The 21,409-nt window shown below is 41.9% G+C and overlaps 1 protein-coding gene across 4 annotated transcripts in view; it reads left to right on the top strand.

Moving 5' to 3' along the window:
- Positions 1-21,409, top strand: part of LAP3 (leucine aminopeptidase 3) — a 528,883-nt gene that overhangs the window by 386,609 nt on the left and 120,865 nt on the right. For 3 of the 4 annotated variants that reach the window (XM_044062186.1, XM_044062189.1, XM_044062188.1), the window contains exon 11: positions 17,821-17,900. The exons of the other annotated variant lie outside the window; for it this stretch is intronic. In XM_044062186.1, the coding sequence (XP_043918121.1) occupies positions 17,821-17,900 (80 nt within the window). The remainder of the gene's footprint in view (positions 1-17,820; positions 17,901-21,409) is intronic. 4 annotated transcript variants of the gene reach the window in all.

The following is a 21,409-nucleotide window of genomic DNA, read 5'->3' as shown; positions in this document are numbered from 1 at the left end:
TTAACAAACGCACTATTAAGAGGAGGTTAGACTGTGCCAGGTTAGTGTTTGGGAAACGTTGCAATTATAAAATGCCGTCGGATGCTCCGGCGCTTCGGCCCAGGAAGCGCAAGGACAAAACAGCGAAGCCTAGGGTTGAAGAACCGGCAGTCCCGGACGCCGGTTCTTTAGGAGGCTCAGTGGAGCCAGAGGTTTTGCCAGGAGTTTCTATGGAGTCTCCGGCAGAAACTTTACTGTTCCAGGATGTCCCATCTCAGGAGGCAGGCCAGGCTGAAGGGGCTTCTCAAGGGCCTATTCTTCCCTCTTGTCCCACAGTAATTGGAGCCTCTCCTTCTGTTGCTAAAGCTTCTTTTAGAGGTAGGCCAATTTCAGCTTCAGTGGGGCTTCTCCTAGCTTTTCGGGTTCTGTACCTAAGAAACATATGCTTAAAATGGCAGAAGATTTGATTACTATGATTAGAGGTTCTATGGGCCCTCCTGCTAAGAGGCCTAGGGTGGAGCCGCAGTTTGCCAGTTTTGAACACGGTTCAGAGGCTTCTGAGTCCTCTGGATGATTTACAGGAGTATCCTCCTTATTCTGATTCTGATATGGATGATGCCACTCCTTCGGCTTCTCCTCCTGAGGATTTTTCATTTTCAGAGACTCTGCATTACATGAGGGAGCACTTTAAATGGGAAGGCCAGGATTACTCTGATTCCAGGAAGAGGCTTAGGGAATTCTTGTTTTTACCCCAGCATAGGCCCTTAGCTATACCTCCTGTGTTGACTGTGGTGGAAGATGTTTTTGCAGAGGCTTCCCTGAACCCTGATTCTTTGCCTCCTGCTCCTGTTAAACCTGATAGGTACTATAGGGTGCCTGAAGCTCATAAGTATTTGTTTAAGAGTCCTAGGGCGGACCCAGAAACTATTTCTCAGGGGCCTAAAGGTGTTAAAGCCTCTGTGGTTAGAAATCCTGTTCCCACTGACAAGGAGGCTAGGGCTTTGGATAGGTGGGGTAAGAAACTGTATACTTCTTCCACTCTAGCCATGAGAGCATTGAATTGTCAGTTCCACATGCTGAAATATCAAAATTATCTCCTTTCTCAATTGAAGTCTAAGGTGGATGCTTTGGCGGAAGGTATTGAGTGTAAAGAGTTGCTGGATTTGGTTTATGTGTCTGAACAAGTGGGCAAGCATTCTTTGCAATGTGGCTTTGATGCTGTGCAGGCCTCCTCGAGGGTGGCTGCCACTAGTTCTGTTCTTCGCAGGCATGCCTGGTTAAGAGATCAGAATTTGGCTGAGCATGTTAAGACAAGGATTTTGGATGCACCTTTACAGTCTGATGTTTTGTTTGGTTCGCCTGTGGAAGCAGTTTTAAAGAAAATGGAGGACAAAGCTAGATCTATGCAAACTGTTAAGAATTTTTTGCAGGTACAGCCACCAAGTTTAGTAGAAATTGGCCTGCTAAGGGGTGGACTTATCCTGCTTATGACTCCCAGTCTAGGGGTAGGTCTAGACGTGGTAGGGGCAGGGCTCAAGGTTCTTTTAGGTCTAGAACAGGGAGTTCACCTGCTCAGACTTCTAGTGAGGGCAGGGGTCAGTCCTTTCGTAAGCAGACCCAATGACCTGCCTTTTCAGCTGCCAGTAGATTCTGGGCTGGCAGCTCCTTTGGGAGGACGACTGTCTCTTTTCAAAGAAAATTGGGATTTAATTACTCAAGACAGATGGGTGTTGGACATTATTCACCACGGTTACAGGTTTTATTTCCATACAATGCCCCCTTTCAAAGGCATGCCAGACGTTCCTCCTCCACAAAGAAAAGAGGCTCACAAGCAAGTTTCTCAGTTACTCAAAATGGGGGCCATTCAGCCAGTCCCTCTATCAGAAAGGGGCCTAGGATTTTATTCCCGCATGTTCCTAGTACCAAAGAAGGGGAACACGTGGAGACCAATTTTGGATTTATCTCTCCTCAACACTTATCTGGACATTCCCAAGTTCAAGATGTTGACGTTACAACAGCTTTTACCTCTGCTGGGCAAAGATCACTGGATGGTAACTTTAGATCTCAAGGAAGCTTACCTTCATGTGCCTATCAGGCTAAGTTGCAGGAAGTATCTGCGGTTTCGAGCTGGAGATTCTCATTATCAGTTCTCTGCATTGCCCTTTGGCTTATCTACTGCGCCCAGAGTATTCACCAAGGTTCTGGCTCCAGTGATAGCTTACTTCAGGCTACAAGGAATTCAAATCTATCCTTACTTAGACGACTGCCTGATTCTGGCTCAAGAAAAGGAAGACCTTCTACAGCATCTGGAATATGTTATAGCAGTGCTAAGATGCCTAGGGTATTCTGTGAACGAAATAAAGTCCAGTCTAGTACCCTCTCAAGACATGTGCTTTCTGGGTGTGAGACTGAATACAGCAGCCCAGATGGCCTTTTTAACCCCGGACAAACAAATGAGTCTATCACTTTACTTCCATCATCTATCTCATCAGTCCGTGCTGACTGCAGGGACAGTCCTTCAAGCATTAGGGTTCATGGCATCTTGTATTCTGGTGCTTCCCAATGCCAAACTGCATATGAGGAAGTTACAATGGTATCTCAAAATGTATGGACACAGCACTGCCAGGATTTAGACACTGTCATTCCCATAATACCTTGCCTTCAAAGGGAATTTTTGTGGTGGGCTCAGGAATGTCACCTAAACAAGGGACTCTCTGTGACCCGGCCAGAGGCGAGTCAGATTTTAACGACAGATGCCTCGGACATTGCTTGGGAGCTCATCTACTTGGAAAGTGGATACAAGACAAGTGGCCTGCCAGACTACAGCATCTACATATCAACATGAAGGAGATGTTAGCAGTCCAGTTCGCTTTACTGGCTTTCAAGGAGTTACTTCTTCCAGGACAGGTGTTGATTCTAACAGACAACACAACTGTCATGTGGTACATCAACAAGCAAGGGGGAACACATTCTTATCCTCTATGCAGGCAAGCAATGATTTTATGGGAGATTGCGCTAAGCTTGCAACTAACTCTTCAGGCAAGGTTTCTGCCAGGAGCACAGAACTCCTTAGCAGATGTGTTAAGCAGACGAATCATGGATCCCCACGAGTGGAAACTGGATCTTCATGTATTTTAGACATTGACAGTGTCATGGGGAACTCCAGACATAGATCTGTTCGCTTCTCCACTAGACCACCAGCTGCCAAAGTATTGCACAAAGGGGTTTCATCACACAGCTTGGAAAGTGGATGCTCTGTCTTTCAGTTGGGAAAATCTTCATGTGTATGCCTTTCCACCTCTGCCTCTTCTTCCAAAGGTGCTATTAAAGGTCAGACAAGACAGGCCAAGGATGATTTTGATAGCTCCAGATTGGCCTCGGCAACACTGGTACCCACTACTACGGAGTCTGGTAAAGAAGCCTCCATGGCCTTTACCTCTGATTCCTCATCTGTTATCTCAAGAGGACGGTCATCTGCTCAATGTCAAGCTTCACTCTCTTCATCTAACAGCCTGGCATATTCTGTGTTGAAACACAGCAGGTCTCAACTTCCTCAACAAGTTTTAAATGTGATTATGGAAGCTAGACGACCTAGTACAAGGAGAGTGTACGCAGCAAAATGGAAGAGATTTTTATTTTGGAGTGCAGCAAGGAATTTGGAGATTTCTGAGCCTAATTTGAGTGTGGCTCTTCAATATCTTACCGAGTTATTGGACAAAGGGTTGTCCTTCTCTTCTATTAAGATTCATGCTGCAGCAATTTCAGCTCACTATGATTGTGACCCACCTTTGTTTTCACATCCTTTGTTCAAGCAGTTTCTTAGAGGGGCAAAGAATATAAGACCCCCATAGAGCTCCTACTCCTGCTTGGGATCTCAATTTTGTGTTGGAAAAACTTACTCTACAACCTTTTGAGCCTGCGGCTACTGCTGAATTGAAATATTTGTCATGGAAGACTGCTTTTTTGTTGGCTATTACTTCTGCAAGAAGGGTGTCTGAGTTGCAGGCCCTTATGGCAGTCGAGCCCTGTTTGATTTTCCATAAGGATAGGGTATCATTACGCACTAATCCTTCCTTTATGCCTAAGGTGGTTTCTAGTGTGGCTTTAAACCAGACTATTCATTTGCCTACTTTTTATGCAGACCCCAGAATAAAGGGGAAAAGATTTTGCATACTTTAGATGTACACAGGCAATTGCTATTACTTAAGCAGGACTAAGGATTTTAGACAGTCTCAGCAGTTGTTTGTTTCTTTTGCTTTGAGTTCGCAGGGCAAGCCTGTGTCAAAACAAACTATTTCTAGGTGGATTGGCTTTTGCATTGCATTTTGTTATTCCCATCATGGCAAGGAGGTTCCAGCTGGGATTAGGCCTCATTCCACTAGGGCTACTGCCACTTCAACAGCATTTCTACGGGGTGGCAACTAAGGATATTTTGGAAGCAGCTACTTGGAGTTCAGTGCATACTTTCTCTAAGCATTATCACCTTCCTATCTACTCTAAGTCTAGGGCTGGTTTTGCCACAGCTGTTTTGCAAGGCATGTTGTCAGCTCCTGCTTCTTTATGATTTGCCAGCCTCCCTTACCTCTGCTTTGGGATTCTACCCAATTGTTAGGACTGCAGCAATGGAAGGCGAAGAACATAGTACAGTTTTGTACCTACCATAAATGTAGATGTTCGAGGATTCCATTGCTGCAGTCCAATTCCCTCCCTCCTTCCCCTCTGTGTTTAGGGGTGGTAGTGTAGGTGAGCTTACCTGCTTATATTTTTGTATATATTGTTCATGTTTTGGTGCAGGCTTTTTGGGCCTTGTCCTTTTAGGGTCTTCTGACATCTGGGGCAAGAAAAGACTGAGGATAGGACGCCGGTCATGCGCATTAGTACCCTGACGTACTGACGTCAGTCTAATGCGCCATGACCGACGTCAGCCTTATACTCTGGTATTCGGGCCGACTGGATGCGGACTATACCCAATTGTTAGGACTGCAGCAATGGAATCCTCGAACATCTACATTTATGGTAGGTACAAAACTGTACTTTTTCTTTCCAAAGTACTCAAACAAAGCGGAATACATCTTCCACACATTGGATGTTCACAGGCAATTGCGTTTTTATTTAGACAGGACCCAACAAACATGGAAAACAGATCAATTGTTTGTGTCCTTTTCGGATAATAAATTGGGCAAAGCCGTCACAAAGGTCAATATTGCCAAATGGATCAGGGATTGTATTACTCAGGCTTATTCCTCTTCTAATAAAGAGCTTACAACCTCTGTCAAAGCTCACTCTACAAGAGCTATGGCTACTTCAATAGCATTCCATTCTAAGCTTGCCATTAGTGACATTTGTGCTGCGGCTACGTGGTCTTCCCCGCACACCTTCATTTCCCACTACAAATTGGATGTGGCATCTCGAGGGCGAGCTTCATTTGGTTCCACAGTGCTCAGGAGTGTTTTCCAGTGAGCCACCCAGGAATTGGGTGCTAGGGACGCTGTCCCATCAGTACAGAATGTAGGCGAGATAGGATCACATAACATCTTTTAGTTATGTACTTACCATAACTTTAGATGTTTGGGATTCATCTCGCCTACATTCCTAATAACCCACCCTCCTTCCCCCTGCCTTGGAGATCAGAAGAGATCGGACGATCCGAATTCTATTGTTTCATCTTGAAACATCTGGCAATGTTATATAAACAGTTATGTGTGTGTGTGCATGAGTGCGGACAAACAAGATCTGGGGAAGTGGTGGTGGTGCATCCTGGGATAGTGAATAGCTCAGCCAATAAGAGGCTTCGCTCTATAGCATAACGTGCCGAGTCGGAGCCGAGGATCGGCTCAGAGCCCATCAGTACAGAATGTAGGCGAGATGGATCCCAAACATCTAAAGTTATGGTGAGTACATAACTAAAAGTTTGACTTAGAGTAGTTCGTAACCATTTTAGCATTTGCTGGGGTCACAGCATTGATTTTTTTATTTTGAAAGGGACCTCCTTATGGTCTGACCTTACCAGATTGGAAACTACACAGGGTGATAGGTGCAGAGTTCTTTCATATTTGTGAGTACCATGTTTCACCCCAGTAGACAAATGGACTAACTGCTCCAGGGTGTTTGTGTTTACAAAATCCAGGAATCTGTGGACTGTGAGTTTAGCGTGGTTATGTCCCCCATGAATATGGTTTTAGGTGAAATTGTAAGCGACTCCAGTGGGTCTGAATCTTGATTATTTTATTTATTTTTTATGAGAATCGTGACACCTGACATCTCTACCTGTTCAGTAGTTGGTCTAAATGTGTGGAAGGAATTGTATCCCTGCAGTGCTGGGGTGATCTCCGTGACTTTAAACCTTGTCTCAGTAACTGCACACATGTCTTTAACCTCCAAGGTAAGTAGAGCTTGGAGGGAGTAGTTTCTTTGCTTAGGCTCCTGGCACTGAGCAGTAACACAGTTAGATTCCCTTGGGTTCATTTTTCTAAGTTGGAAGGAAGGTTTATCAGTTTGGCATTGCCTGAAAAAAGGCATGGAGGACAATGTTTTAGCCAATATTTGAAAGCCTAATTGGGACAGTACAGACCACCCTTGGCAAAGCAACATAGTATGTTGATCATATTGTCCCCCCTTTGAATGACACAAGAAGCAAAGCCAGTTATTAAAGTCACTTATTTTCTGTTTTTTCCAAGATGGCTGCACACTGATCAAGAGCATAATTTGAGCTGTCCCAGTGGGGGAAAAGAAACCGATAGATAAGGGCCAATAATTCTGCCAGAGAAGAAACTTTGAGAGCCTGAAATAAAATTAACTAGGAAAGGTAAAGAGAAAACATTGACTGGGAAGAATTCTGCAGCTAAGTAAATAGCAGTTCAAGTTGCAGCTTTGGTAGAAGAGATGGCTTCTAGTAATTTAGAGGAAAAATGATATCTGCTCAGAGCTGATTAAAATAAATGAAATATTGAAGGAGTATACAACACAAAAAACAAAAGGCTGGAAAAAAATGTAAGAAGCTTTAAACAACTATTCAGATGAATTAATAAAACTGCAAAAATCAGAGGTGCAAATGAAGAAAAGGCTGGCTGATAAAGTACGAGATACTCAAGAAGAGGAGTTTCAAAAAAAAAAAGTTAGAGGACAGAGCATGCAGAGGAAAAACTGAGATTTTCTGCCATACCAGATAAGCTGGAAGGAACTGACTGTATTAACTATGAAAGCACAAATAAGTAATTAGACTGGTATTCCACAGCAGAGTGAAGGGGCAGCAGCCAAGACTTGTATTAGTAAAGATGCAGTCATACCAACAGAAAGAGTTGACCCTGACAAAACTGGCAGAAGGGCTAAGTATTACAAATTGGAGAAGTAGAGTGTTTGTGAAAAATAATTCAGCAAGCAGAAGAAAAGCAAATTTATCCCAACAATCAGAAAGGTTAAGAGGCAGGTGTGAGATTCATGCTGCTATACCCAGCTGCCTTCAAAATATTCTTTTTTCCTGGAAGATTTTTGATGCAAAACAGGCCAAATAGGAAATGCAAATGTATGGACATCAAAAAGTGAGCCACCAGAGGGGGACTCCCGTACAAATTCTTCTGATAATAAATCCCTTAGAGAGACTGTGCCAATGAAGCCTTTCCCAGTGCTCCAAAGGAGAATGTTTGAGAAACGGAAAAAAAAGCAAAGGAGCCGCTAGAATAATATTGGGATTACCTTAGACTTGAACAGGACTCAGAGGATGAGAGGTGGAGATGAACAGGAAGAACACCAGCAACACTGAAATTAGTGAAAACAAAATATGACACTATAAAGCATCAATCACATTTGTGAAACATGGCTTTGTAAGAAAAAGTGGCTGCAAAGACTGGGCTTTTGTTGACTTTGTTAAACTTGTTTGGGGACTGAAAGGCGCATACCTCCAATTCATGTCATTTAATGTTGGAAAGGACACTAAAAGGGAAAAAAACAGAAAAAGTAACTGTAAGTAAGACTATTTTTGTTATTAACAGTATTGGCATATACACTTCATGATTTAAATTATATGCAGTAAAACCTTTTAAGTGATTGCTGTATGTGATAAAAATACTATCGTAAACAAGTACTTTTTTATCTTTATTAGTTTTAAGGAATTTAGACATTGCAATTTAAAAAGAGAAGAAGCCTGGCAAAAGCACATTTATGTTAATAGGCTGTAATCATGGACTGTTGGGTGGGTGATGAGGTGTATAAGTGTACTGAATATAATATATGTAGTGTTTAGGTATTTTATTTTACTTTTGCTGTGGGAGTGTTCTGGGGTGTACTTGGATTTTTGTTTGAGGGTTTTCATTAAAACAAAAAGTCTTGTAAAATGTGACATTTGTTCAAATGGAGATAAGAAACAAATGTATAAAGGATCAACCTGACAAACGTTAGGTGCATGTGACACAAAAGCTGGAAAGTGACATTTAAAAAAGCTGTCATGAAATAGGCGAGAAAATAATTTATTATCATAATAGCTACACTATCCATATTATTTTAGAATATGAATAGCCTCACAGGTGTCGACAAAAAGGTAAAAGTACTGAATTGTCTTAAGAAATACAGAATACAAATAATGCTACAGGAGACACATTTGGAAAGAAGTGAGCATGTGAATTTGATAAAGAAAGGATTTCAGGATGGATATTCAGCAGAATATCAAAGACACAGGACAAGGGGACCAGTTACAATAATTGGTAGAGTAGCTCTAATAGAGATAGAGGAGGGAAAAAAAAGGCAGTAATGGAAGATTTGTGGTAGAAAGGGGCTACTGGCAAGGGAGGAGGATTATGCTGGCATGTGTTTATATTCCACCTAAAACAGCTGTTATGGAGCATAGAAAATCTGGGGAGAAATAATCAGCTTTCAGCAGGGAATACTACTTATAAGTGGGGACTGGAACTTGATTTGCAGTAGTGAGGATGTATTAGGGGGATCTAGCAGGGAAAATATAACAAACAAGGTTAGATTTCTCAAGAAATTTATGAAAATATTTGGTATGGAAGATGTGAATTCAGCAGTAGGAACTTTGAGAGAATTTACATATCATTCCCCAAGGTGCAATAACTGGGCTAGATTAGACAGAAATTATATTTCACAGGAACATGCACATTTAATTGAAAGCTTCAACACACATCCAATAACTATTTTGGATCGTGTGCCATTAACAACTAAGAAAAAAATGCAGGGTAATGAAGTAAAACTGAGTCACTTGCACTTCACAACTTACCCATTAAAAAGAAACGAATTTAAGAAAATGGGTAGTGGAAATTATTCTAGAGTTATTAGAAAAGATGGAAATTTCTTCAGAAGGTATAGCTGATGAGTGGGATACAATGAAAGACAAGTTTAAAATAAGTTAGAAATAAAAGACAAAGGAAAATGTTTAAAAAGTAACAAGAATTATTTAGAGGGGCTGACAAAATTGCAGAATAAGGGGACTCTCACAGAACAAGAAGAGGCGCAACTGCAGTGTTAAAAAGAAAATAAGGGAGCAGCTGGATAATAAGCATGAGTTTAGAAAGATTGCTGTTAATCAAATGCTTTTTGATAACTCCAGAGCACAAAAAGTGTTAACACAGCTACTTAGACAACAGAAAGTAGAAAGGTTGTGGCCAGATTTAGGGAGCCTATGACAAGATAAATAACCAGAGATCCTGTAGAGCTATTGAGATATATTTTGGAAATTTTATGAAAATTTGTATAAAGCAGAGAAATGTAAAATAATAAAAAGGCACAAATGGAAATATTTTTGGAAGAATTAAGTATACCAAGGTTAGAAGTAGATGAAGCTCAACAATTAACAGTTAACGTAGAAAGAGATGAGATAAAAACGATGACTTGTAATCAATCAGCAGGAAAGTCCCCAGTAACGTAGGAAGCGATGAGATAAAAACGATGACTTGTAATCAATCAGCAGGAAAGTCCCCAGAAAAAGATGGCATTCCTGTGGAAGTTTGGAAGCTAGGTGGGGAAAAAGAGATAAAGGTCTGGAAGGTTTTTGTTTAACACTATTTTAAAAAGAAGGGAACTAGCATCTGGAAGAAAGCTGTGGTGAGGCTGCAATTCCTAAAGATGGTAAACACCCATCAGATCCAGCTTCATATATTGAGTATTGTGCTCTCAGTGCTTTGGGTCCTTTGCTAATTTCATCCATTAAATTTCAAAGTTGTTTTTTTGTTTTGACCATCTTTTACTTGTCTTCTGCATTTGACATGCCTGAGTGTGTGATTCCGTTTGAGTGCCTGAAGACCTACTGTGGGTTTGCGGTTTAGTTCCTGAGTGGTTTGCTTTCTACCTCTCTGGGTAGTCTCTGGGGTTAATTGTTCTTCTGCATACTCTTAGATGTTCTTCATCCCACATTGCTGCAGTCCTAACACTTGGGGTAGTCCGCTGTCCCAGTCGGCCCGAATACCAAAGTATAAGGCTGACGTCGGTCAGGGCGCATTAGTCTGACGTCAGGACGTCAGGGTACAAATGCGCATGACAGACGTCATATCCTCAGTCTTTTTTGCCGCATGGTCCGATGCAGAAGCAGTTTTGCAAGTGCAGGTTGGCGTTCTGAGATTTTCCAAAGTCGGAGTTTCAGACCGAATCCAAGTTGGCTAAGTACCCCGTTAGAATATTTTGTTTTTTCTTGCCTCAGTATTTTACCGGATGTCAGAAAAAGTGAATAACTGTATTTCTTGTGGGAAACAGATACCTCATAGGGATTACCATACCTTGTGTATACCTTGCTTAGGGCCTGAGCACGACGTTGTTGGCTGTCGCTCTTGTGCTAGATTTAACAAACGCACGATAAAGAGAAGATTAGATTGTGCCAGGTTAGTTTTTGGGAAGCGGTGTAATTATAAAATGCCGTCTGATGCTCCGACGCCCGCCGTCAAAAAGCGCAAGGACAAAACAGCAAAGCCTAGGTTGGAAGAACCGTCCACGGACGCCGGTTCTTTAGAGGGCTCGGTGGAGCCAGAGGTTCAGCCAGAAATTTCTTTGGAATCCCAGGGAGAGACTTTATTACTACAAGATGTGACCTCTCTGGAGGTAGGCCAGGCGGAAGGGGCTTCTCAGGTAGCTGTTCTTCCCTCCCTTCCTAAGGTGGTTAGGCCCTCCCCTGCTGTTTCCAAGGCTTCTCCCAGGGGCAGGCCAGGTTTGGTTTCAGGTGTTACCCCTAGTTCTTCAGGGTCTGTACCTAAGAAGCATATGCTTAAGATGGCAGAAGATTTGATTACAATGATTAGAGGTTCTATGCCCCCTCCTGATAAGAGGCCTAGGGTGGAACCTGAGCTTGGGAGTTTTGAGCAGTGTTCGGATGCTTCTGAGTCTTCGGCTGAAGATTTGCAGGAGTATTCCCCTTACTCTGATTCTGATGTGGATGATTCTACTCCTTCTGCTTCTCCTCCTGAGGATTTTTCATTTTCAGAGACTGTTCATTCCATGAGGGAGCATTTTAAATGGGAAGGTCAGGATTTCTCTGATTCCAGGAAAAGGCTTAGGGAATTTTTGTTTCTACCCCAGCGTAGGCCTTTAGCTATACCTCCTGTTCTAGATGTGGTGGAGGATGTTTTTGCAGAGGCTTCTCTGAACCCTGATTCTTTGCCTCCTGCTCCAGTTAAACCGGATAGATATTATAGGGTGCCTGAAGCTCATAAGTATCTTTTAAGAGTCCTAGGGCAGACCCAGAAACTGTTTCACAGGGGCCTAAAGGTGTTAAGGCTTCTGTTGTTAAAAATCCTGTTCCTCCGGATAAAGAGGCAAGGGCTTTGGATAGATGGGGAAAGAAAGTGTATACTTCTTCCACTTTGGCCATGAGAGCTTTGAATTGCCAGTTTCATATGTTGAAATATCAAAATTATCTCCTTTCACAATTAAAGTCTAAGGTAGATGCTTTGGCGGAAGGTATTGAGTGTAAAGAGTTGCAGGATTTAGTTCATGTTTCTGAACAGGTGGGTAAGCATTCTTTGCAATGTGGTTTTGATGCTGTGCAGGCCTCTTCCAGGGTGGCTGCCACTGGTTCGATTCTTCGCAGGCACGCCTGGCTGAGGGATCAGAATTTAGCTGAGCATGTGAAGACAAGGATTTTAGATGCTCCTTTACAATCTGATGTGTTGTTTGGTTCGCCTGTGGAAGCAGTTCTAAAGAAAATGGAAGACAAGGCTAAGTCTATGCAGACTGTTAAAGATTTTTTGCAGGTTCAGCCTCCGAAATTTAGTAGAAATTGGCCTACCAAGGGGTGGACATATCCTGCTTATGATTCCCAGTCTAGGGGTAGGTCTAGACGTGGTAGGGGCAGAGCTCAAGGTTCTTTTAGGCCTAGAACAGGAGTTCACCTGCTCAGTCTTCTGGTGAGGGCAGGGGTCAGTCCTTTCGTAAACAGACCCAATGACCTGCCTTTTCAGCTGCCAGAATCTTCTCGCCTGGCAGCACCTTTGGGAGGAAGGTTGGCACTCTTCAAAGAAAACTGGAGTTTAATTACCCAAGACAGATGGGTATTGGATATCATTCACCACGGTTACAGGTTTTATTTCCATACCTTGCCTCCTTTCAAAGGCATGCCAGACATTCCTCCTCAACAAAGGAAAGAGGCTCACAGGCAAATTTCTCTGTTGCTCCAAATAGGGGCCATTCAGCCGGTTCCTGTGCCAGAAAGGGGCCTAGGATTTTATTCTCGCCTGTTCCTAGTACCAAAAAGGGGAACACGTGGAGACCAATTTTGGATCTGTCTATCCTCAACACTTATCTGGACATTCCCAAGTTCAAAATGTTGACGTTACAACAGCTTTTACCTATGCTGGGCAAAGATCACTGGATGGTAACTTTGGATCTCAAGGAAGCTTACCTTCATGTTCCTATCAGACTAATTTGCAGGAAGTATCTGCGTTTCGAGCTGGGAATTCTCATTATCAGTTCTCTGCATTGCCCTTTGGCTTATCTACTGCGCCCAGAGTATTCACAAAGGTTCTGGCTCCAGTGATAGCTTTCTTCAGGCTAAAAGGAATACAAATCTATCCTTATTTGGACGACTGCCTGCTTCTAGCTCAAGGAAAGGACGTGCTTCTTCAGCATTTGGAATATGTGATAGCAGTGCTAAGATGCCTAGGGTATTCTGTGAACGAAATAAAGTCCAGTCTAGTACCCTCTCAAGACATGTGCTTTCTGGATGTGAGACTGAATACAGCATCCCAGATGGCACTTCTTAACCCCGGACAAACAAAAGAATCTTTCTCTTTACTTCCATCAACTATCTCATCAGTCCGGGCTGACTGCAAGGACAGTCCTTCAAGCCTTAGGGTTCATGGCATCTTGTATTCTGGTACTTCCCAATGCCAAACTGCATATGAGGAAGCTACAATGGTATCTCAAAAATGTATGGACACAGCACTGCCAGGATTTGGACACTGTCATTCAAATAATACCTTGCATTCAAAAGGAATTTTTGTGGTGGGCTCAGGAATGTCACCTAAACAAGGGACTCTCTGTGACCCGGCCAGAGGCGAGTCAGATTCTAACGACAGATGCCTCAGACACAGCTTGGGGAGCTCATCTGAATGGAAAGTGGATACAAGACAAGTGGCCTGTCAGACTGCAGCATCTACATATCAACATGAAGGAGATGTTAGCAGTCCAGTTTGCATTACTGGCTTTCAAGGATTTATTTCTTCCAGGGCAGGTGTTGATTCTAACAGACAACACAACTGTCATGTGGTACATCAACAAACAAGGGGGAACACATTCTTATCCTCTATGCAGGCAAGCAATGATTTTGTGGGAGACTGCGTTAAGCTTGCAACTGAAACTTCAAGCAAGGTTTCTGCCAGGAGCACAGAACTCCTTAGCAGATGTGTTAAGCAGGCAAATCATGGATCCCCACGAGTGGAAACTGGATCTTCATGTATTTCAGACATTGACAGTGTCCTGGGGAACTCCAGACATAGATCTGTTCGCTTCTCCACTAAACCACCAGCTGCCAAAGTTTTGCACGAAAAGGTTTCATCACACAGCCTGGAAAGTGGATGCTCTTTCTTTCAGTTGGGAAAATCTTCATGTGTATGCCTTTCCACCTCTGCCTCTCCTCCCAAAGGTACTCCTAAAGGTCAGACAGGACAAGCCAAGGATGATTTTAATAGCTCCAGATTGGCCTCGGCAGCACTGGTACCCATTGCTGAGGAGTCTGGTAAGGAAGCCTCCATGGCCCTTACCTTTGATTCCACACCTATTGTCTCAGAAGGACGGGCATCTACTCAATGTCAAGCTTCACTCTCTTCATCTAACAGCCTGGCATATTCTGTTTTGAACCATAGCAGGTCTCAGCTTCCTCAACAAGTTTTGAATGTGATTATGGAAGCCAGAAGACCTAGTACAAGGAAAGTGTACGAGGAAATGGAAGAGATTTTTATTTTGGTGTGCAGCAAAGGATTTGGATGTTTCTGAGCCAAATTTGAGTGTGGCTCTTCAATATCTTACTGAGTTATTGGACAAAGGTTTGTCTTTCTCTTCCATTAAGATTCATGCTGCAGCAATTTCAGCTCACTATGATTGTGACCCACCATTGTTTTCACATCCTTTGTTTAAGCAATTCCTTCGAGGGCAAAGAATATAAGACCCCCGTAGAGCTCCTACTCCTGCTTGGGACCTCAATTTTGTGTTGGAGAAACTTACTCTACAACCTTTTGAGCCTCGGCTACTGCTGAATTGAAATACTTGTCATGGAAGACTGCTTTTTTGTTGGCCATTACTTCTGCAAGAAGGGTTTCTGAATTGCAGGCCCTTATGGCGGTTGAGCCTTTTGATTTTCCATAAGGATAGGGTATCATTACGTACTAATCCTTCCTTTATGCCTAAGGTGGTCTCTAGTGTGGCTTTAAACCAAACTATTCATTTGCCCACTTTTTATGCAGATCCCCAAAATAAAGGGGAAAAGATTTTGCACACTTTAGATGTACACAGGCAGTTGCGTTATTATTTAAGCAGGACTAAGGATTTTAGGCAGTCTCAGCAGTTGTTTGTTTCTTTCGCTTTGAGTTCTCAGGGCAAACCTGTGTCAAAACAAACTATTTCTAAGTGGATTGGGTTTTGCATTGCATTTTGTTATTCCCATCATGGCAAGGAGATTCCAGCTGGGATCAGGCCTCATTCCACTAGGGCTACTGCCACTTCAACAGCATTTCTGAGGGGGGTGGCAACTAAGGATATTTTGGAGGCAGCTACTTGGAGTTCAGTGCATACTTTCTCTAAGCATTACCACCTTCCTCTCTATTCTAAATCTAGGGCTGGTTTTGCCACGGCTATTTTGCAGGGCATGTTGACAGCTCCAGCTTCTTTATGATTTGCCAGCCTCCCTTACCTCTGCTTTGGGATTCTACCCAAGTGTTAGGACTGCAGCAATGTGGGATGAAGAACATAGTACAGTTTTGTACCTACCATAAATGTAGATGTTCAAGATCCACATTGCTGCAGTCCAATTTACCTCCCTCCTTCCCTCTGTGTTTAGGGGTGGTTGTGTGGGTGGGGTTGTACTTTTGTAAATTGTATATATTGTATATATATTTGGTACAGGAGTGTTTGGTGTTTTTTGGTGTTGGCCTTATCTTTTTAGGGTCTTCTGACATCTGGGGCAAGAAAAGACTGAGGATATGACGTCGGTCATGCGCATTTGTACCCTGACGTCCTGACGTCAGACTAATGCGCCCTGACCGACGTCAGCCTTATACTTTGGTATTCGGGCCGACTGGGACAGCGGACTACCCCAAGTGTTAGGACTGCAGCAATGTGGATCTTCGAACATCTACATTTATGGTAGGTACAAAACTGTACTTTGTAAGGTCTCAAAATGCTTTGTGCTAGTCCCAGTACTTTTTACTGTATGCATGCTGCTATCTGATGAGTTAAGCTTAATTTAAAGGTTTGCTTTAGCGCAGCTACACTAATCTCACTCCCGTGTACCTTCCTTTCTTCAGGAGTGCATCGACACCTCAGATGCAAATGAAGACTAAAAGAATTACCATCTTAAATGGGTTAGTAAGCTCAAACTCATCGAAGCCAAAACTGTTACTGTGGCCTTTCATGCCATTTTAAGACCATCCACATATTCCATCCCTTCCTGTTGTGGTCATCTGTTAAGCAGGTTGTTGAATTGGTTCAGCCAGGACCTGAGCCTTAAAGGCAAAGAACAAGCATTTACATAAAGGAAACTTAGACATGAAGACATCAACATTTCAGAAAAAAAGTAGTTTTATGCAAGAGGGGTTATGTATTTCCTTAGCAGTTTGTGTTATAATTCACTATATTCATAATAAATATTTATGCATCTCGCAGTGATAAGTGAGTAGTTTTTTTTTAGACCTTTAGGAGAGATCTTCATATTTATTTTTTAATTAGTGCAAACATATTTAAAAATCTATACATAGGAGTTTTTTAAGGGTTTGCAGCCTTGGTGTTCCTCAGTAACTGTCACTTCAGGATCAGGTGCCATCCCTTGGCTGGTCTTGTCATTATTAACTGAAGTCTGTTGCCATGTTAAGCACCTTATTCCTCCAGAAGACATACCAGTGGATGTGTAAGCTCTGGTTTTCTCTTGTCTGGGCTACTTTAGTGCCCTTTACCTGGGATTCTCAAAGTGACCTCAGCAGGTTCCAGTACCTGCAGAACTGTATACTGAGGCTCCCTTACCACAGCCAAAGTGTGTAACCACGTTACACCTTTCTTTATCTCAGTTCCAAGACTTCCTGCTGTAGATAGACCCAGTTTTAAAAGTGCTAGTGATATTGTTAAAAGGCCCTACATGACCAGGGTCCTACAAGGTTAAAGGAACTTTTGATAACTCATGCAATCCACTGAGATACATCAGGACTGTTGGTAACCTCCAGGTTACACATCCATTGGTGCAGTAGGTTTGAATCCGTGAGATTAGGTCCTTTATCATGCCCTGTACTGTAGGATTTGCTGCTGTGGCAGCTTTTCAGTGGACATGTGTAGCTTTGGGGTGGGTGCCTTAAGGTGTACCTGTTTCACAAAGCTTGTTAGAACATTTGATTTTTGGGTACTGTTGTGGTCCCCTAGTGTTAGTGTTCTGCATAATTTACATTTTATTTATTGTTTACATTTTACAGCTGCAGCATACTTTATCTTCTAAGTATGTGAATAGAGATTGGTTGGTTGATTAATCTTCTCTTTCTTAAAGCTTTGAACGGCCCCGAGGACAAGCCCCAACCCCCTCCCCCCCAACAAAATAGTGTCAGAAACTAGAATAGAGAGAGACTTTCACACTCTGGCTGAGTACCAGTTTATTTGCTTGAGCTTAGACCAAGGGAGCAGCTGTTACCATCCTTTGTTGCAGGAGATGTGTGCTGTCAGATAGGTGTTGTAGAATGCATTGTCTGTCAGCATTAGATCAAATGTTAAAGTGCTTCTGGCAAACGCCGTAACACAAGAGGCATGGATGCATGTAGTGTTTGCTTCAAAAATGTCTCTACTGTGGGCTTTTATGCAGTAGTCACACGATCATTGTTTCATGCCTTCCCCAGGCATTATTGCTCGAACTGTAGCAACATGCAATATGCCTCCTTTGATGGTATGTCATTATTACATAGTAACATAGCACCAGCACCAGAAATAGTACAGTGCTCACCAAAGTGTTTTCTGGGGAATTTTTGTGGCTGCTTTAGTAAAAGAGACCGTCTAAATACACAGTATCCCTTTCTGTATGTGCATAAGTACGTTGTAAAATGTGTAAAAAAAGAAATGTGGGCATATTTTCCATACGTCAAATACATTTTTATGTTTTCTTTATAATTCTGTAGAGAATGAGAAAACTGATTTGCCCTTATTTGCTTTGGTGTTCCGTAGGTGCCATGGATGTAGCCCTGGGATCAGCTGCGACTGGTGTCTTTACAAATTCAGACTGGCTGTGGACTCACCTGCAGCAGGTATAACTTTTACTGCTTGGATAAGCACAGTGGATCATTAGTTTTATCGAGCTGATGTGGTGATAGCACAGTTTGGAAACCATCAGCTTGTATCGCTGTGGACTAGACTGATGTAGTATAGTGAGTCAGATGGTCTTAACAACTCTGCTTTAGTGGCCTACACTATTGTTTTGGTTAAGACTGAAAGTCTAAACAGTAGAAAGAATCATCTTGGAGGATATGCTGCAAGTAATGTAGATTCTGTAATACATATGTTTCCTTTTGCAGAGGTCCTTACCCTAATACCACCAATTAGAATTGGCTGAAATGTGCATTCCAGTCCTATAGAAGTTTTAGTAGCCTACTGTCACAAATAAAAGCTGCTGTTTTAAAACTATTTTTATCCGAAGGGAGAAAATTGATTAGAGACAGAGTGTTGTCTCAAAAATATAATGTCCAAACATTTTGAACCAGTTAAGAGCTGTTATGTTCATCAGTGACATTTAGATGAGGAGTGTAAAATGAACCCTGTTCATCGGAGGATGCTTTTGGGAATTCCCTTATCCCTGAAGTACATCAGCTTTGGATGTGAGTATTTAATTAAACAATGTAAAGGCAAAGTCCCCTGCATGGTGGGAGTCTGACATACAGAAATTAGATACTTGAGTTCTAATTCAAACTCCTTTCTTTGTTGAGAAGCAGAGTTCAACTGCAGGATGTTGAATTCATGTCCCAGACCTACTCCATGTTATTGTATAACACTAAATATCCATTGAGTAACACTTAACTGCTTTCTCTTTTTAGAATTGACCATTTTAATAAGTCCACTTGATTAGACCCTTCTTAAAATTTATACTTGATAGAAAGCAACGTTTTTCGGAGTGCAGAAAGAAAAGCAGGACACCTTCTTGTTTAGAAACAGACACAAGTAGTTAAACAAGTTTGCATACAACTAAATATTCCACAGAAGGTGGTGATTTGGGCAGCTCAACAGTAATGTTTCAGGTGCCATACCCCAGTGTTATATCAAGTACATCATGATGATTTTCTACCGTTCAGACAGGAGAATGTAAATGCTGTGCTGACCATGTAGTATTATTTGTGCCTGTGTTTTGGATTAAAGGTGGTCTTTCAAGTTTTGAACACCAGCAGTGTTTTCATTTTTTTTAACACTTGCTTTAAAATTCAAACAAGTAAAACCAGGCACAGAAGAACCAAAGGACCAGTAAGGTAGAACGAATAAAATCCAAAAGCACAAAGAACACTAAAACCCAGACGGTGTACCATGGCAATTGTATGAAACTCCTTTAATACATAAAAACAAGGGATGAGCGTTTTTGAGTTAAACTCATCATCAGATCCATAAAATAAAACTGCATTGGTCACATTTTAAAAGGTTAAAACAACCAATCAAATCACATTACACATGCACACCCACTTAAGACACTATCCCATTCACTAACAGGGAAGAATATGATGAAACAATCAGAATCATCTTTTCAGTCTATGTCCCCATAAGACCGGCTTCAATGGAACCATTATGTTCAGTCCCGGTGCTCTGTCTGCATGTAAATCAGCTATCCAATTGACCTCGCTTTGTTCAGTCATCAAACGGATATCACCCCCTCTCATAGTTAAGGTCAAAACATCCAGTACCATAACAATAAAGCCATGACCAGAAAAATTCTTTACATGCTGAGCCAATGCATTATGCAAAGCCTCAGCTTTACGATTGGTTTCGCCGATGTAGAAACTTGCACATCTCGTACACTTGGCTAAATATATTAAGAGAGCCAAACCTTAGTTTAGAACCAATCAAGAGGTTAATAATAATATTACCTTATGTGAACTTGGAGAATCAGCTTCTACATCAGATGTTCATCCTAGGGCCATGTTGAAGTACAGCAGCGATATGGCAAGGAGTAGGAGAATGATCTTGAACAATTGGAAGGTACTGCATTCCGATGATAAGATCAAGACAGTAGTGGGTCCCACACCCTTGTTCAGTTATAGGAATGCACCGAATTTGAAGAGACTACTTTGCAATGAGTTCACCTCATCTTGTACACTGTATTGTTATCAGTCCAAGAGGACAGGTCCCTTTCCTTGTGGGAGTTGCAATGGGTGCAAATTTATAGATAAATCTATTTTTTTAGCACCCGGTTAACCATAGAACCTATTGTTTCTGTAATTTTGCTGAGTATAGAACCAAGATCTTGATATATTTAGCCAAGTGTATGAGATGTGCAAGTTTCTACGTTAGCAAATCCAATTGTATGTTAAAAGAACGAGTCTTACAGCACATGTGGGACAACGTAAACTGAGGAGGTTGCTAGATAATTAACAGTGGCTTTATATAAATCTGTTTAGGAATCCAGCCAATTAGAATTTCTGCATTTTTAGATTAACTTTTTTGACTGTCTGCCTATAAACTTTAAGTATGCAAACGTGATTTATTAAGTCTGAAAATAAGAACATTCTCCCACCATGGGAAATGTTTGTTCCAGCATCAGAATCCCTCCTTGCTAGGTCTTCTATTGCATTCTTCCTCTTTTCCATTCTGTTTTGTCATTTTTTTCATCAGAAGCTTTCTTGTAATCCTATTCCAGCAGTTAGTGTAATGAGTATACTGCACTACGTGAACTTGTCAACTCCCTGAAGTCATTATTTCCTTTCTGTTTTGTGCAAAGTTCAGATTTTCAGCCTAATGTATGTTATTGGCATCTTCTCACATTCACTGCCTGAAAGCAAATCTTCTAAGTATCATGTGGTCTACAGCTAATGCGTCAGGAACTGCATCTGCATGGCATGTGCTTCCTTGGAGAAGGGCACAATGTGAAACTACTGCAGTAAGTGCCAGCAATTCAACCCATCCACCCCAGACAACATGGAGAGAAACACATGGCCTGCTTCACTACTTGGAGCATGGTAGTTAAAGGTTCCTCAAATGAGAATTGGCAAAATAGTCTTTTGGAAGCCTTGGGTCTCTGCTGAAACATCATCAGGGGAACCAGGATATGGAAGATAGGCCTTAGTTAAGTTCTTTTACGTTTCTGTTTCAGAAACTGTTGTCTTGTTCGAGCAAGTATTGAACTTATTCCCAACTAGTGAAGCCACACTCTGTTTTTCATTTCAGTGAATAACAAAGGTCCAGAAGAACTGCACCCCCAGCTCTTACCGTAGAGTATGTATCCTAGGTGTAGGCATTACTTGTAGATCACTGTGTGTATGTATCTTTAAGAAGCTTTCCAGTGAGCTAGCACATGTATATAAATACTGAGCATGTGCAAGCAAGACTGCCATTTTGTAGTGAGCTGCAGAGATGTAAGCATGTATGTATGTGTAGTAGTCAGTCAATTAGTTTGTTTATATTTTATGTTGCTGCTATCAATCCTGATGTGTTTGTATGTAATAAAGTATGTAAACGAGCACCCAAGCCTCTTTGTCTAACTAGTTACACAAGACGAGCAACATTACCCAACAACTGGCTGACCATCCAGACTACTCTGGCAGTCAGCCTACTACAGAAC

This window comes from Protopterus annectens, chromosome 2.part1 (genome assembly GCF_019279795.1).
Source record: "Protopterus annectens isolate FY-2018-M chromosome 2.part1, PAN1.0, whole genome shotgun sequence".
NCBI classification, from domain to species: domain Eukaryota; kingdom Metazoa; phylum Chordata; order Ceratodontiformes; family Protopteridae; genus Protopterus; species Protopterus annectens.
This window is presented reverse-complemented; position numbering and strand designations above follow the sequence as displayed.